This window comes from Pimephales promelas, chromosome 5, assembly GCF_988280905.1.
Source record: "Pimephales promelas chromosome 5, fPimPro1.hap1.1, whole genome shotgun sequence".
Classification (NCBI taxonomy): Eukaryota; Metazoa; Chordata; class Actinopteri; order Cypriniformes; family Leuciscidae; genus Pimephales; species Pimephales promelas.
Genome location: NC_142773.1, coordinates 21957532 through 21975888, shown reverse-complemented (window position 1 = coordinate 21975888; position 18357 = coordinate 21957532). Strand labels below are relative to the sequence as shown.

At 37.6% G+C, this 18357-nt stretch overlaps 1 protein-coding gene across 1 annotated transcript in view; it reads right to left on the bottom strand.

Moving 5' to 3' along the window:
* The window catches only part of hs6st1a (heparan sulfate 6-O-sulfotransferase 1a), a 142146-nt gene extending 128055 nt beyond the window's left edge, over positions 1 to 14091 (bottom strand). The window contains exon 1 of the mRNA XM_039654655.2: positions 13273 to 14091. Within this exon, the coding sequence (XP_039510589.1) occupies positions 13273 to 13793 (521 nt within the window). The 5' untranslated portion in view covers positions 13794 to 14091. The remainder of the gene's footprint in view (positions 1 to 13272) is intronic.
* Positions 14092 to 18357: the final 4266 nt, after the last annotated feature.

The window sequence follows — 18357 nt, the reverse complement described above, 5'->3', positions numbered from 1 at the left end:
AACCTGTCTCACTCAACTCCAGAGACTCAAAGGAAGAATCTCGCTTCTCTTTCTCACTCTTCACCCCTCCTCTCTCGCTCTCTCCTCTGCAGAGGCAATAAATCAAGCCTGTGCTCCCTCTCTCTCGCTCTTACTTTAGTAGATAACGCCGCACTGAGCTGCCAGCTCACTGGAGTTGTCGACAGCATGGCCGTATCAGCAGAAAAACGCATAATACAAGAACATCATGTGCCATAATACGGCCACCACAAATAAACTTTCCTCGCCAGTTCAGTGCTCTCTAGAGTGGGGCGGTACAGGACACGGGGGAAAGGGCGTCTTAAGCCCTACTCGCACGAGACAAGCATGGGGATTTAGCATGTCATGTTGAAATTATGAAGCAAACTGTCTATTGTTTTTTCGGTTAACTCTTCTAATTTAATTTGACCTTCGTTGAATGGCATAAGTAAAGCAAACGCTCTCGTGTACACCTTCCTTATAACCGATTTTCTGGGGAAAACAACAGCACGCACGGCATCCTATCTAAAAAATTAAATCAATTAGGACAGTCTGATGATGAACTTCCCAAAATGGTAATGTAAAAGCATCCTTAGTTAATGCCTTCTCTTAATTATATAGTTAATATTGTAATTTAATTATTTACCCTATATATCATACTGTAGCATCCAAAACACATCATTTACTAGGACACCCATATCTTGACAATAGATGCTGCAACTTGGCAATTTCTACAAAGATCCCAATCCCATCCAAATCAGTTAGTTCAATTAGACATCTGACCTTAATAGTCTCAAATAACTCAAACATAGCTTTAAAAGAATTCGAACAACGCCTAAAGTTGGGGTCTATTTATGATAGTCCTTTACGATTGTTACTTGTCAGACTGTACGAACGTGATCATAACTGTAAGCCAAGTCACACTGTGAGATCTCAGTTGTCATAAATGTCCAGCGGAGTCTCATCCCAAGACGTCATATAACTGACGTCTTGGGACGTCTTTTGACCATACGTCAACATCCGCCGTTTTAGGGTACCCTTTAACGTCGGTTAGATGACGTTATCGAATCCTAACCCTACCCCCGACCTAAACCTACCTCGTCATCTAACTGACGTTAAAGGGTACCCTAAAACGGCGGATGTTGACGTATGGTCAAAAGACGTCCCAACACGTCAGTTATATGACGTCTTGGGATGAGACTGTGTTAAAATGTCAGAATGTATGGCAATTAAGACGTGTTAAAAACTGACCAATGCAAGAAAACTTGTCTGGAGTTTTACATCATCAATCAATGACACGTTTGGTGACAGTGATCTGCATTACACGCGGGATTGAAATGGTGGCTACCAAGAAATCTCTATCGTTCATTTTGGTCATGGCTTGTCTTGAATAACGAAGACAATTTGTAGGCATACTGTAGACGTAGGAGAAGTCAAACTGCAGGACTGTGAGTCAAATCTGCTGACACAGCCAACATTTCAGCTGAGGTAAAATTTGACTGCAACATTCATTAATCGGCGTAAGGTGAACATGTCAAACTAACGAACAAAGACTTCAGATTTTAGCCCAGGATCAGAGGAATCTTTTAGGATTTGCGAAATATGACGGCCAAAATCGCTGTGTGCAACCGGCTTCAGACACTTTTTGCGCACTATTTTTTTTATTACATTTCATACTCATCATTGCACTCTACTAAAACAAAACCTGATGTCAAAAGGTCTGCACCACTGCACCATCAAAAAACTTTCCACAACTCCAAGATGTTTGGCACGTTCAATGGATACTTATCCGATACACCACCAAGATGCATAAATGATAGATCAACTTGACCTCTCTTTACCATTATCAAAGAGCATCAGAAGATCCCCGGGAGATATCTTTGAAAATGGATCAATCCATTTTCCAAACTTTACAAAGGCATGCACAATGTTTAACTCAAATTCTTGAGTTTCAAACATTTTAGAAAAGACTTCAAGCTTTATCCCTTTTTTTTTGGGGGGGGGGGGGGGGGTAAAAATGAATGAATCCCCATAAAATGTGCAAAATTTGTAAAAAAAATTTAAATCTCACAATTTATAAAACACAAGTAAGATCAAAGACACTAAGATGCACAAAAGTCTTTAAAAACATTGGTTCATAAGAAGCAGCTTGTTACATGAATGTTGTGTGGTTATGCAAATTCCCTTTTAAAGACTGCTTGTTAAGTGGGTAGCACTGCACTAAAAATCATTAACCTGTGCTTTTACAGAATAAAATAAGACAGACAAGAGAAAAACTCGTGAGCCTAAAGTCATTAGTAAGAAACTTCTGTTCCGTTGTTTTGCACAGTTACTTATTTTTAGTATTATATGTTATTACATACAATAGTACTGTGGATAATTAACTTGTATAAGAGAAATTAAGTGAAAGTAATTGTGAGTTATTACAACAGTTTGAAAGTGTGATGCTCTGCTCCAGCTCTGCTTTAAAAACATTTAAACAAATATATTATTTATTACGCAAGAGATAACGTACAGTCATCCGGTCATTATAATAAACCCAAACAGGGTGATCAGGATTTTTGTTTCAGTCCAAAGCAGTTTATAATTCATAATCACACTCATTACATGGCTGCTTATCAAATAAATACATAAATGAACATAAAATATAAATCTAAGTTTAAATTGTTTTATGGGTTTTCCAGTCAGTTATACAGTGCTCCTATGAAATTGCAGTTGAACATTTAGAATCCATATAGTTTACCTAGTTCATATAAACGGTTTTCGTCAGTAAAACTTTTGGCCATTGCATTTTTTTTTTCACACGCTGTCTTGACACTTCATGAACAGGCTTCTGAGGCAGCCTGGGATTGTCCAGAGTTTTGAAATGAACAATATCCTAATATCCTAGACGATATAAACAATATCCTAGATGGCCTGAAGAAGGAAGTCTTTAAGAAATAGTGAAGACGCACCTGCTTCAGCTATTGGTTGAGGGAAATTGAGAGTCTCAAGGCAGAATTCGGGGGTTTGCAAATTAACACTCGGCAGCGAGCCAATTCGCACAGGGAGAGTGGTGGAGGCCCTAATTATGAATTATAAAAATGTTTGCTAATTAGTCATTGCGTGGCAATTTGTCCACAGCATGCAAAAATCAATTTGGTGCTATCGCCGAGGGCTTTACCTGGCAGCGCGGCGCACAACAAGACTTCAAACCCAATGTCCGTCATAACGCCAGCAACGTTTCGGCAGGAGCCACACTGGCTAAAACTGGAAACTGAAGAAAATTAGAACAAGATTCCAAATCACACAAGAATAATAAAAAAAAAAGTAATGAGTGAAAAGCAGAGATGGCCAGAGAGAATATTTTTAAGCAAGTGTTTTGTAAACAAGGACGTAAGATAGCAGGAGCGAGAAGAAAAGAAAAAAAGACCAGAGCAACCATGTTCACTCTAGCATTAGCAGCGGAGTTGTGTTCATCTTCATGTATTCATTTATGCTAAACACAAAGGGCAGGCTGAAGGGTGGTCAAGTCTTTGTTTATTAAAAAGCCATTAGAGATAGAGGAGGCACTGAAGCGTTCAATCATGCAGTGCAGACATTAGGTCCAGCTCAAGGGCACGTTTCTCTTCACGGGCCACGGGATCTATATTATCAGACAGCAGCCTGGGAACTTCCTTTGTCTCATTCATATTAATATGCATGAAAAGTTGGGAGACTGACCTGGCTGTGAGGTAAAACAATAATAAAAACATTAGGGGGAAATAATCAGATATGAATACTGTATATACAATGATAAAGAGTGACCAAGATATATATATATATATATATATATATACTATATATTAATACTAGATTGTAAAACACAGAGATGTTTATGTGAACAACACCAGATGACTTAAAGTAGTTCACTATTTAAAAAAAAAAAAACTTTTGCTGATCATTTACTCACCCCCATGTCATCCAAGATATCCACGTCTTTCTTTCTTCGGTCGAAAAGAAATTAAGGGTTTTGATGAAAACATTCCTGGATTTTCTCCATTTAATGGACTTCATTGGGAACCAAACGGTTCAAGGTCCAAATGAGAGTTACAGTGCAGCTTTAAAGGGCTTTAAACGACACCAGACGATGAATAAGGGTTTCATCTAGTGAAATGATCAGTCATTTCAAAAATAAATAAAAAAAGTTTAAGTTTTATAAGCACAAATGCCCGCCTTGCTCTGTTCTGTGATGAGCATTTGTGGCTCTCCTGTTCAAACTCGTTCAACAAAATGAACAAATCTTTTTTTCGAGTCATGACTCGAAGGGTCCTAGATAAAACCCTCATTCATCGTCTGGAATCGTTTAAAGCCCTTTGAAGCTGCATTGAAACTCTCTTTTGGACCTTGAACTGTTTGGTTCCCAATGAAGGCCATTATATGGAGAAAATACTGGAATGTTTTCATCAAAAACCTTAATTTCTTTTCAACTGAAGAAAGAAAGACTTGGACATCTTGGATGACAAGGGGGTGAGTAAATTATCAGCAAAAGTTTTTTTTTTTTTTTTAAAAGGTGAACTACTTCTTTAAGGCCAGTATCATCTTTACACATGTAAGCTACGATCATAAAGTAAAAGAGAGAGGAAGCTTCTCCAGGTAAGCACTTTGTTTTGTGCTAGAACTCAGCGTCCTTGGCTAATTTAGCATGCTGATCCTAAAACACTGTCAGCCTGTCACGACCTTGCCTTGAACTGCCCTAGATCAGTTCACACACACTTATAATCTCTGTTAGCACTTTGTCTTCACACAGTTGAGATGTCAGATGACAAAAAAACACTCTCTCTGAAATGTGAGTGATAGCACCTCTTAGCGCAAGACGTTCTTTGAAAAAGGGAGAAAAAAACAGCTTATCTAACAGAAACACTATTGAACGCTGTCGAGCAATTACCAAACCTCCACAGACAACAAGCAGAAATGGGCCAAGATAATCAGCAAAGAATGAGGTAAACAAGAAGCTTTCAGTATCAGAGCCAGTGATATGAAAACTGGCTTTCATCCTATAATAGAAATGAAGTGAAAAGGTATTTTTGGCTATATGCGCACATCCAAGGGATTTGGTTACATGTATTCAGTCAATAGGTTGACTGATTGACTAGTCAAATGGAGCAATCCCAATATAATTTGGCTGATTTTTCAAGCTCACCAGAAGCCACTTGGACATGTTCCTTAGTGGCCATTTATAGATGAGTTGTGCAAATTAGGAAGACAAAGCCGGTGACAAAACAGAATGCATCTCAACTCAAGGCATCTTAAAAACAATTAGAAAAAAAAATATATATATATAAATTACATAAAATATTGTAGATATTTATTTATTTTAATGTTTTGTTATGATTGACCTCAGCATGGTATCACAAAGCAATGCTATTTTAATACTGCAAATGGTAGGGTGGTCACATTTACAGAATTAACAAGATAAAACATAAATGTTAACATGAACAATAGCAAAAATTTAAGGCCAGTGGCATTTTTACACATGTAAGATTACACTCAACTTTTTTTTTTTTTTTTTTTTTTTTGAGGCATGACGTCCCAAAGTCTGAATGTGCATGGCTGATACCACAGTACCGTACCGTGGATGAATTTAAAGGCCCAACTTTTCTGAGAGGATTTTACAGTGCGCAAACACAGCATGCTAATTGTAGCTAAAAATATTTTAAATAAAAAAGGGATACAACAGTCAACTTTGCTAAGCATCTATTCAATAGTCGGATGAAGTGTCCCATCCTTAGGCTTAGAATATCTAATTGCGAATACAAGTTTAAAGATTAATCATATCACAGTTTGAACTGAAAATGTAGATAGGAGGCAAACATAGAAATCAAATGTTCTTAGATCAATTTGTCCGAAAGCACGGGGTGATTTCGCGGTGGGCGGGCACAGATTCCACATTACCACATAACGGGCTTTGAGCAGCCTGTATTTAATCCACACTGATCTGATGGGATTAACACATCGAGGTCAGGCTACTGCTATCAGGCCTGGCTCCAAGCTCTTTTTCTTACCGGCCCGGGATAAACTGGCCCGTCAGAACCTCTGCTTTCTGCTCCAGCAGATCTGGAGACCGCCAAGCCATCTGGTTCAAGCTCCCAGAGCCAGAATCCGGGTTCACGCGGAGAGCTGGAGGATTTTATAAGCTCCGAGCTACTGACCTCCAAACCACAAACATCACACAATCGCTAACCACATCAGACTATAATTTGTGGAGCGGCAAACCTACAGTACACTCACACACTCTTAAGCAAAGGACCAGATCTATAAGAGTCACAATGAGGCTCTTTAGTCCCCACGGCCAAATGTGGAGGACACAGTGTTTAATAACTGACAGTAGTAAAGAACATCATCAAATATCAAGCACTGCTTGCTACTGATAATTTCATTACGCCAATGGTGCTTTGGGCTTCACACATTTGTTTCACTCGATCATCTACTGTGCCAAAGTAAACAACTTCCAAACTCCACCTTGAAGAAATATGGAGCCGACTGAACTTCACAAGGTATGTTTGCACTCACTATTTTTTGTCATTAGGAATGAATCCAATCCATTCTGTTCATATGAACCCTAAATGTTGCAATCAGATTAACATATGCCAAAGGAAACGCATCCAGTTACAGTTGCCACATTCAGAACCAGAGAAAGCCACACGAGTATAATTGGTGTTTTTCCCTTGATAGCATACAGTAACTAAAAAGAAAGCTGGCATTTATCTCAGAAGACATTTTTAAGCAAATATTTAGTCTCATCCACCGATCAGTCTGTAAGACATGAGACGAAAATAAACGTCTGCATGTTCGTATGACATAAAACTTATCTAGCATCACAGCACAGCACGTGTGAAAGGTATTTTTGAATTCAATTAAGAAAATTGTTTACATACCGGTAGTCATTTTTTTTTTCCTGTTGATCGGATCATTTCAGTTCTACACCAACCATTTGTTCTGAATTTAGATCAAGCTCAGTCGGATCGACTGAGATGTTTACATGAAGACCTTTTAATCAGACAATCCAATTATAGACAGATTTTGAATATATAGCAACATGTTCTTCGCCTATAGCATCATTACCTGTACACAAAGACAGTGAGTGTGATGATGTCCCACATATAGTGACATCATCGACATCATCTATAATCTACAGCGAGCAGGTCTGAAGGCTTGAGGTTTAAAAAATTAAATATTGATATATTAAAATAAATATTGTTATTCATAATACAGCAGGCAGTTGTCCATTAGAAGGGCCAGCCATTTTATAAATTACAGTAAATCTTCCATGAAAAGACATTCTCTCTAATGTTCTAGTCACGCTTGGGGTAAACTGTGCGGCCCATATCCATAAAGCCACAGTGTGGAAAATTATCTTGCCTGTTTGATTAGACACTGACATCGCTGAAGGAACAGGAAGAGATATGGAGAAAGAGAGAGAGAGGGAGAGAGAGAGAGAGAGAGAGAGAGAGAGGAAGCTGAAAAAATGAGTGTCGATATATATACAAAATTAAAAGAAAAGACTGACAGTACCGCAGGATTTTTATGTGCAAGTTTATTGAACTTGGACTCAAAATCTGCTGCAATATCTTTAAATAGACAGGACATGGGGGAAAAAAAGTGACACTAAGTGCACACGTCCCAGAATCCTCTCTCATCACTTATACACATGCACACAAACACACATGGGCATATTCCTAGAAGAATACATACATTACAGATGCTCAGATCTGGGTTGGTCCCTAAGTCCATAAGACTAATACTTATAAATAAAATAAATGAAAATAAATAAATAAATAAAATAAATAAATAAATAATATATATATATATATATATATATATATATATATATATACACACACACAAGTAAATAAATTAGTAAAATATGACTTAATTTTCCTATCTGAGTAATTTCCAATTCATTTATGCCATAGCTTTTTTAGCTTTTATAGCTATTTTGTCTGTTTTAATAATTACAGAGGACACAGATCTTTCTCTTTCCATGATCTGAAGGCAAGCTCATATAGGCCTAATATGATCATTTTCAAATGACTCTTTGCAGCTCACAACTGCATGCCAATAAAACGCGCAATTTCATTTTTCCCGAAAATAATCACAATAAAATGTCTATAGTCTAAGAAACAAGTTAATTGCTTGATCACTGCACCAGGTCTCCTAACCAGGCTGCCCCCAACTGAGACTATCTTCATCTATTAGGACTAGAAACGGGAAATCACGGCAAATAGATTACTTAAAGAGACAATTCACAAGTAAATTCACAATTCGCAGCTATTGTATGGCTAGTATTTTGGCTTAGCATTTGCATTGGGATTTTAACAAACCTAAAGATACTGAACCTAAAGGCACAAGGATATGTTCACAACCTGATTGGTCAACTTTTATTGCACCTATATTTCACAACGGAACTTACCGAACATCCTAAACAATGCTGAGTGCTGGGACAAATGTGGTGGTTGTGCATAACTTATAGTACATATGATGGTATTTTGACGCGCTGGGAACTCCTGAAGAGCTTATAAAATGTGTAATGAAGTCAAAACAGCGGCAGGAATTACTCCATCACACACCCAAACGAAGATCTGCTGCAAGGAGACGCGGTTCCGATGCCTGTACTGAACTGTGATGGGCAACATCACGACTATGACGAGAAAAAACAGGTATGCTTCAGCATTATGTCCTTTTTAGCGTTGCACTTCCCTTCATATCCCATCATTGGTTCGTTCAGATGTCTTTGGTCCATGTTGCGTTCATATTTCATTCGAACATTGTTCGTTTGGACACGGTCTCGGACGGTCCACTTGTTTGGTGCGCACCAGAGTTCGATATGCTTATTTAAATGAACCGCACTAACAGAACAATCACCCCAGGGTTCATTTGAATCGAACCAAACACGTGTTTCTAAAAAAAAAAAATAATAAAAAAAAAATAATAATAAAAAAAAAAATGAATCGAACCAAACATGCCAAATGTGAACACACCCTTCATTACACTGTTAAATGTAATCTTTAGCAAATCTAAAAATGAATTTTCATACTGTACATTAGTGGATCTCGATTCAACCTTTGTGTTTCAATGCCTTCCTATTGTCTACAACAATATTTGAAGCACCCACCTCTCACCCCACTCAAAATATGGTATAGCTTGGCTTAACTAAAAGGATTCGTTAAAAATAACCAAATGATAAGAAATGTCTTGATTTCTAGTAGTTGTAGCCTTTTTTCACACTTATTTTTTTTTCTAAATGTTAATCATTTTAATTCAAGTAATGATGCCTAAATTTACTGGAAGAATTTTTAACTGATTATTTTTGTGTGTGTGTGTATGTGTTTTATTTTTGTATTCCTTTAGACAAAATATTACAGAACTTTTAAAGCAATGATCAGCCATAACATAAATATCAGCTTATCATTATCTGACAGAATTAGTTAAGTAACATGAGGGGAAGTCAATGATGGCAGATTTTTATTTTGGGGTGAACTGTTAAATATTCAGCAGACCCCTTTCTACTGTTCTTACCAAGCCTATTGGTCAAAGAGCAGACGCAGACCCTTCATTAAACAGATTACATACTGTCTAGAGCAGCAGGGGCAATGCCTGGTAGTCCAGCGGGGAGGAAAAAAAAAAAAACATAACTGCTGGTGGCTGATTGCACACGCCTATCACTATGGGAAACATTCTCACACCTCACACCCACACGAGAAGCCACTCTCCTCTAGTCTCCGTTCACTGGTCAATCTGAAACCCCTGTGCTTCATGCCTGAGAGCAACACACGCCACTCGCCAGATGGCTTCCCAACTGCAACCGGTGCTTCAATGAGAACGTGGTGATACACATCTCGTTAGGCAATTAAAAAGCCCCCATCTCATGTCTGCCAGGTCCCCGGGGGAGCAGCACGACGTGAATGCGATTTGAAAAAATGTGACTGGAAATAACAACAATCCGAATATAAGACCTACGTGTAATTAAAAAAATAATGGTCACGAAGAGGAGAGCAAGCAACGCTTCCAAAGTCTCAGAAACCGAGAGATTTAAATGTAAACAAGCCTGTTAAACATGTCTAACAAGCAAAGCATGCAGATTGGCACAGCTGTCAGATGGCTTCCTGCCTGTTGGTGGGAATGGCGCTGGCTTCTGTGAACTGTAACTTACTGGTCTGACAACAGGTGTTAAACCCTGTGCTGTGGCTCCTAATCTAGAGCCAATAAGCAGTTAAGACTGAAGAGTTTAAGGGTGAGTCCACATCTCAGAAAATTTTTGAATAAAAAGGATTTCACAAATGTGACAAATAAACTTTAATTGTCAAGCTGCAATTAAAAGGATAGCAAATGTAACCAATCAACAAAGTGTGATTCACAAACAAGTGACTTGTCATTATTAACAAATCAGTCATATAAAAATGACATATTTCTGAAAATAATCAGAAATATTACAAATGTAAAATAAGAAATAAGAAGGTGCAGTAAGCGTTTTCGGAGAAACACCGAAATTGAAATCAATCCAAACAAACTTCTGATTGGCTACAAGCTATTGTTGTGCTTAGCTTCAACAGCGTTTCTTAGAAATTGCTTACTGCACCTTTAATGCACATCCCTGTGAAATGTTCAACCACTGCAACAGGTTGAATTGACAACTGTGATTACAACCATCTGCATCGAGCAATTATGAAATCTGGTAACTAAAAAAAAAAAAGGTTTGTTTGTTTGTTTTTACTCATATAAGTGAGCATATATTTCTTTTTGAAAAACAAGTTTAAAAACACATCATGAAGCCCTATAGAAAGACAAACAGCACAGCAAACCTCAGCCGTTCACAATCTCCACAAGAGATTTCATGGGTCATAAACTCCCCCCTTTTCTCAGCCTTCAATATGACCACCATCATGATTCAATTGCCTTATTTTAGTAGGTTAATACTTTCTATTTCTTTCTATTTTATATTTTTCTAAAGCACCCAAAATCATCAAATTCTGAGCATTTTTACCAATACAAAAAAAAAAAATAACTTTTTTTTAATTTAGCTAGTTTCACAGCTTCAATGCACCCTGCATTGGTCCTTTGAATGTATAACTAATGTACAAAAAAGAGTGCTTAGTTAGAACTGTGCAACAAAGCAGCATATCAAATCCGAATTATCTACGCACAGTATTTCCCATCTAATTATTAGAATAATGCAGATATTAAAAATGAGAAACGACAAAACTTCTAACCTCTTTTACCACTGACCCTGTGCTAATTTCACAGACAGAACGAACATGTACACGTGTGATAAATTAGAGAAGAACAGCATTGGTGTGGTCTGTCTGCCTTTATCACAGGAGAGATTAATCAAGGAGAGGAATGTGCATCCATATCAGTGCTGCATTCCTAAGGTCGCCAAAAGCAACAAGACTAATGGCATCGCTGTGATACGAGGGATGTTTTACACTCGAGGGTATGTTGGATCTAGACTGTGTTCTTTTAGGTAGAGGAGTCGGGCTGGTGATTACTTGCTAAATCTGATCTGATGTATTTGACTTTGCAGGGCTTAGATCATTTAATCCACAAAAATCCTATTAAAAACTAAAACAGTCTACATGCATGGCTCTGAGATGGATTTCACATTGTTGCAAAAGTAAACATAATATCACGACCAATTCGTACGAATTCGTACGAGTGATTAAAAAGTGGCTAATTCGTACTAATTCATACGACCTCACTCGTACGAATTCGTACGATTTGTCCAAACCCACGGGATGGGTAGGTTTAGGGGCGGGGTCAAAAAATATGTACGATTTAGCAAAAACGTACTAATTCGTACGAGTGAGGTCGTACGAATTGTTACGAATTAGCCACCTCGTAAAATTCGTACGAATTCTCCACAAACAGTAACTAACTCCTTATAAACAGGCTGAAACGGAATCTAAATGGTTTTGTGTCACCATCATATGTAAGCGGAGAAAGATAATTAAGTCAAATTGACACTTTTTATCCAGAATACAACAAGTTGACACTGACTGACAACAAATGGCCAGTTATTCCTGACATGACTGCTATGGAGTGTCCTGATGTGGGGAGTTCTGTAACCACTATCCTGGCAGCCAGTACACACAGTGTTTACAAGGGGCTGTTTTACAACAGTAATTTTCCACCTCCATCATTGGAGAAAACGCAAACATGCAGAAATTGAAACTGACACAAACATTTGACACAGCAAGTCCTGTCTTCCACCTAGGAGAGGAGAGGACCCATGTTCACTTCACAAACATTTAGACAAACTGTTAATCCTGTAATTATACAGTAAAGCTGTGGTAACCATCCAAGTAAAAGCCAAGACAGAACTAAAAATGAAATCACAGAAAAATTTTCTAATGTGTTCATCAATTTCAGTATATCAGATTGTAAAATACTGTGGTTATTGGTTACCATGTTCATTTTTTGAAAGGCTGTCATCCAGTTTCATAAGACAACAGAAATTGCAACTAAATAACATTGTGGGCTTTTTGCACACTTGAAACCGTTGACCCTGGTCATTGTTAACCCCAGGTAAACTTAATCCTAGGTTATCTTGTTTCGTGTTGTTCATGCTTTACCCCGAGTAGTCAGGTTTCCGATATCATACTGTACATTTATAAACTTTGGGTTGGCTTTCTTATTCGGTTAAGATGTTAACAACACTGTTTTGATGGGGTGGATACAGCACGCGACCTGTTTTAAAAGACACTTGCCCCTCCGTGGAAATGTCACCTAGACCCACTTGTCTTACGTCTTCTATCATAGGCTACTTTCTGAAATATTTTAACCGTACAACTTAAGAAGTTTAAACTCAACAGCTCATTAAAGTTTTCGCGACGTAGCCTCAGCTCGTGAATATAATGAGGCAAGTACTAGGACAGTTTATTTGTTTGTTGCCGAACAACAGTTTAAGTTATAACATGGCAAGTAGTGCAGGGTTTGACAACCCTTTTTACAAATGTGAAACGTTTCTTTACCCAGGCTTGAAACTGGCCTTACCTGCGGTTTCAACAAAAACTCAGTATGAAAAGCCCATACAAGTGAAATATGGGTACCCATTTGTCGATATTATGTTTGGTTATATTGCGCATTGGCATATTCTTGACTCACTAAAGTTTTTCTACACACTGCTGTCCCCCAAACCCCATTGAGACAGTATTTTGTGACTGCAGCCACCCCAAAATTATCGGTAAACTGCTCACTGGATTGAGGCAGACATTATTTCTCCCCAAAAAAAAAAAAAAACAATTCTACACGCATCACCTTTGGTTTTTCATCCGGCTCTCCTTTTTGTTCAAAACCCCCGGAACGCAGTTGGTCAGTTCGGTCCAGTCCGCATGTAAGCCACAACTCCAACCGGTAGAGAACCGAGAGAAGAGCCAGGTCTCTTTCCTATTGGGTCGGTAACAGGTACACTTCTTCTGTCCCGGTCTACAGTCGCACGGAACCTCCAGCCTGACATTCTGGACCAGGTGTCTCCCGAACGTGGTGCCGCCGGTCTTCTGGATGTGGAGGAACACTATCACATCATCTCCTTTGATTTCAAAATCCAAGCTCCGCTCCAGGTCCCTGATGGGGAAATAGTATTTCTTCACGTAATGTGGATCAGGAGTCGGGAAGAGATCCGCATCGTCTTCCAGCATGTACCCGTGCGGCGAGCCGAAGTTCATCATCCCCGGGGCCACGTACTGATACAAAATCAGCATGAACAGAACTGAGCCGACAACGATGAACAGAAATTTACTGCTCCTCTCAACCATGTTCCTTCCAGTGAGGAGGTTCATGTGTTACCATTTCCCGGTTGCCTGTTTTTTAGGGTGTCTCCATATAAACACACGGCAGTCAGAGTCAGAGCATCGCGCGCGGAAAGTGAATCGTCAGACACATTGGATCAGAATGAGAACGGTCGGACTCATTGCATCAGAAGTATTGCAGTATACGATCCAGTACGGCGCGGTCTCCCTCTTTCCACCACTGTATGACACAGTGTGTTTAAAGTCCTCGACACATCGCTGTGAAGCTCCTCCAGCAGCGTGCACAGCGACACCCACTTTCCCAACACACGCGCGCGCTCCACACTCTCTCAAACACAAATGGGCACAATATTTAGTTTCCTGCGAACGCCCGCTATCCTTATTGCCTTTTGATACATTTCTGTAAAGACAGCAGCGTTTCCTCACGAGAAGCCAAGCAGGCAGTGCCTCCTCAAAAAAAAAAAAAAAATTGACCGTATAAAAAAATAAAAATAAAATATTTTCTTAACAGGAGCAGGAATCTGCCTTAACGCTTTAAACTGACTAAACAACACCCCTTTACACACTATATTATGAATTTAGAAATTACTTGAATAAAAAAAAAAGGATACATTTGATGAGACTTTGAATTAATAAAAAGCATGTTAATATAAAAAGTATAATTATTAAAACATAAAAACATCTTAACTATAAAAACGCAAGAAAAAAATTATTATATTTCTATATTTCTTTTATATAAACATAAGTAGAAAATAAAAAGTCTATGTCTATTTATGACTTACAAAAGTGCGATAAAATGAAAAACATGAGGATATACATTGTCAAATACATGTTTAAAATGCTTTAAATTATACTGCAGTGTTTTCAACTATTAAAAGTAGTCGCTCAACTCCTTATAGTCCTTGCTGAAAAAATAAATAAATTATGTGATATTATAAAAACATTTAGTGATAGACTTGCCAAATGGAAATTTTTCATTGAGCAGAAAAAATGCCAACCTCTGATATGATTAAAAAAAAAAAAATCCTAATTCATTTGCTATAGAAAAGTTTGTATTTGGAATGTGAGCCCACACTCCAACTTGAACACACAGTGAAACATAAAATCAACACAGAGAAACGGTTTTGCTAGTAGGCTACTCAGCCTGGACTCCTCCACCACAGCTAGTGGGCAGTATTGAGAGCTGTGTTGTAGAGTTGTGTGTAGAGAAGTGCAGTCGTGTATTGCCATTGGGTTTTGATTTTGCCTCATTAATGTGCAAGAGTAGCATTTTTTATGATTACTTTGTTATTGTGTGGGGTATTGCATGTACAAAATCTCAGTGAGTGTGCTCAGAGAAAAGCAAGGAAAAATAATTAAATGTATTATTGAATTATATCAATTCATTCTATAGGCTAAATATTGGTATTATGCAAACAGTTTACTCCATTAAAACCACTTCACCTTAATCATTTTTACCTCTTCCATAGGTACTCGCTGACATCTATGCAAAACATCATTCTCATAAACTGATAAACTAATGCTATGGGTATACATTACTTAGCTGATTCACAAACATTAATTCCCATGGCTCATATCTCTCTTCTCAAAATACCCTGATCTTGTACAAATTAACTCAAGCAAATGATATTTGCAACTTGGTCGCTTAAATACCGCAAGCCAAATTAACATATTTTTATTTACAACTTCAGTGGCGGCCTGAAGAAAAGCTGTCATTTGATATCATGATTATTACGCCTGGGGACCCACTGCATAATGAAGCCACGGAAATTCTGTGTTGTGGCTGATCATTTGTCGTTTCACTAAGATAAATTGTAAAGTGTGTCCTGCCCTCTGGTTCTGTTCTGCTGTTACAACAACTTCACTTTTCACATGGTGGGCTCCATCATGCATACTGTAACTTTTTCACTCAAGCACATTTCTACATTGTCATAGAGTAATGCACTGTATGTTTCATGTATGCTTTGGGTGAATGCATGGTAACCAAAAATATGTTACTTTTAAGGGTTCAATTATAAGAACCCTTTAGAGTTCTTTGTAACCAGGAAAAAGGTTCTATAGAACCCTTTGGGTTCATTCATTATCATTTGTTTAGTCCTAAAATGTATTTATGAATGCATGTGAATGATCACAAATTCAAGATGGGGGTTAGAAAATGTATATATTTATATAATTTTATTTAGTTAATCAATATCACATGAAGAGTGCCATTTCAGTTTTTCTCCTCCAAAAAGCAGCATGATTAAAATGTGATATTAAGTTACTACAGTTTATTAAACAATAATTAAATTACAACTACAAAATGTTGCAGAATAATGTAATATATGAATGAAAAATAGCCTATAAAGAACCTTTGTGCCAAAAGGGTTCTTTCTTGTCATTATATGGAACCTTTTTTAGCATAAAGGGTTCTTTGGAGTTGATTAAAGAACCCTGTATAGAACCCCAATGAACCCTTTTTTCTAAAAGTGTAACATGGTATTAATCTTAAATAGCAATCTTAAATAATCCCGATTCCCACCCCTAATCAGCACATAGAAGCAAAAAGAACTGTGATTGAACTTGTGATTCTTGACCGTGACAAGTTGCAATATGGACCAGATCTGCCATGCTCATAAGTTCTCAAAATAAGAATATCCTAAAAATAAGAGGGATCATACAAAATGCAAACTCTTTTTTATTTAGTACTGTCCTAAATAAGATGTTTTACATAAAATACGTTTAAAAAAAAAACCTGCTCGAAAGTTTACACACCCTTGATTCCTACAGCGTCGTTACCCCAGAAAAATCATTTAGGTCCTGCAAATTTTTCAGTTTTCCATTATCTTTTTCCATATTTGAACCCTTTCCAGCAGTGGCTGTATGATTTTGAGATCCATTTTTTTTTTTTTTTTCACACTGGGGCACTTAAGGGAGTAGGTACAAACATTCATGGATGCTCCAAGGAAACACGATGCATTAAGGGCCGAGGGTGAAAACTTTTGAATTTTAAGATCATCAAGATAAATTGTACTTCATTTGTCTTCCGGGAAACTAGGAAACATGAAAGTATGTTATGTTTCTTCCGAAGGGTAGTATCAATAAATAAAATACATTTAAACAAAATAAGGCACATTTTGACATTTTCATCCTGTTCAAAAGGTTTCCTCTTCATATCAGTTTACATTCATTTTTCACTGTATTTGTGACTATCATTCAAACGTCTAAAAGCACTTTAGTTGAAGTGTGTTTGTTCATCTTATTTGCACATTCACAGTTCTGTGGTGTTATAATTTAGGTTTGCTAAACTGGTGTGTGACACTATAAAATTAGTCTATTTTTTAAACAAATGCAACAAGTAGTTATCCAAAAAGTGACTGCATGCGTCTTTATCACCCAATTCCATCAAACCGTTTCCATCTGCCCACAGTGGTTTTCTTAAAGCCATAGTTCACCCAAAATTAACATTTTGTCATCATTATTTAACCACCCTCATTTTCCAAATCTCTGCATTTCTGTCTTTTGCTGAACAAAAAATATTTTAAATAGTGCTGAGGTCAACTTTGGACTTTGAAATATTGTGTTACATTTACATTACATTTATTCATTCAGCTAACGCTTTTATCCAAAGCGATTTACAATTGCTATATATGTCAGAGGTCGCACACCTCTGGAGCAACTAGGGGTTAAGTGTCATGCTCAGGGACACATTGGTGTCTCGCAGTGGATTCAAAACCAGGTCTCTCACACCAAAGGCATGTGTCTTATCGACTACGCCATCACCACCCACCCACCCGTAGTCTGTGTTCCTGGAGAAATAAATTGCATACAGGTTTGGAACAAACATGAGGGTGAGAGAGATGGATATCCAGTCTGAAAAAGAATAACAAGAAAGGGACCAGTGAGTAAAAGATGACCGAATTTTCATTTTTGGGTGAGGTATTACTTTAAATCTCAAATGGCATACGTGGTATAAAGAAATGGAGAGTTTATTTCACTCTCCTAAAAAAAAACAAAAAAACTAAAATTCTTATTTTGTTCAGCTGAAATTGGCAACCCTAGCTGCAAGATGTACTGTAATATTGATGAGAATATTGTTTTGCCACAACTATCTCTTCTGTAATGAATTGCCTTATGAAAGAAAGCAGCTTTTACTGTGGTGCCTTCCTGCAACTGTTTTCACTTTGTGCGCCGTCAAACTGAAAGGTAAAATAACTCTAAATCTTTCTTTAATACACACAGGACACAGGGCTGCTTTTGATTACAGCCTGAAACTAGAAATGTCCTTGCTTACTAGACGACCTCTGACCCCTTACATCAGTGTACCCATCTACTGAAGCACACTGGAATGCTGACCTTGTTTTCATTTTTTATAGCTCAGGATTGAGGATTTAGGTAACATCAATCTCAAGGTCATTGCTAAGAATTAAACTAAACATTACAGTCAAGTTCACATACTTGATAAAAATCATCACTAAAATTCACACAAAATTAATTGACTGAGAAAAAAAAATCACTTGGAAATATCAATATAATATCACATTGGAGCCTAACTGATGACAACCATGAACATTTAGACAATTTTTTTTTCTGAACGCAATTTTTATCCTAATCC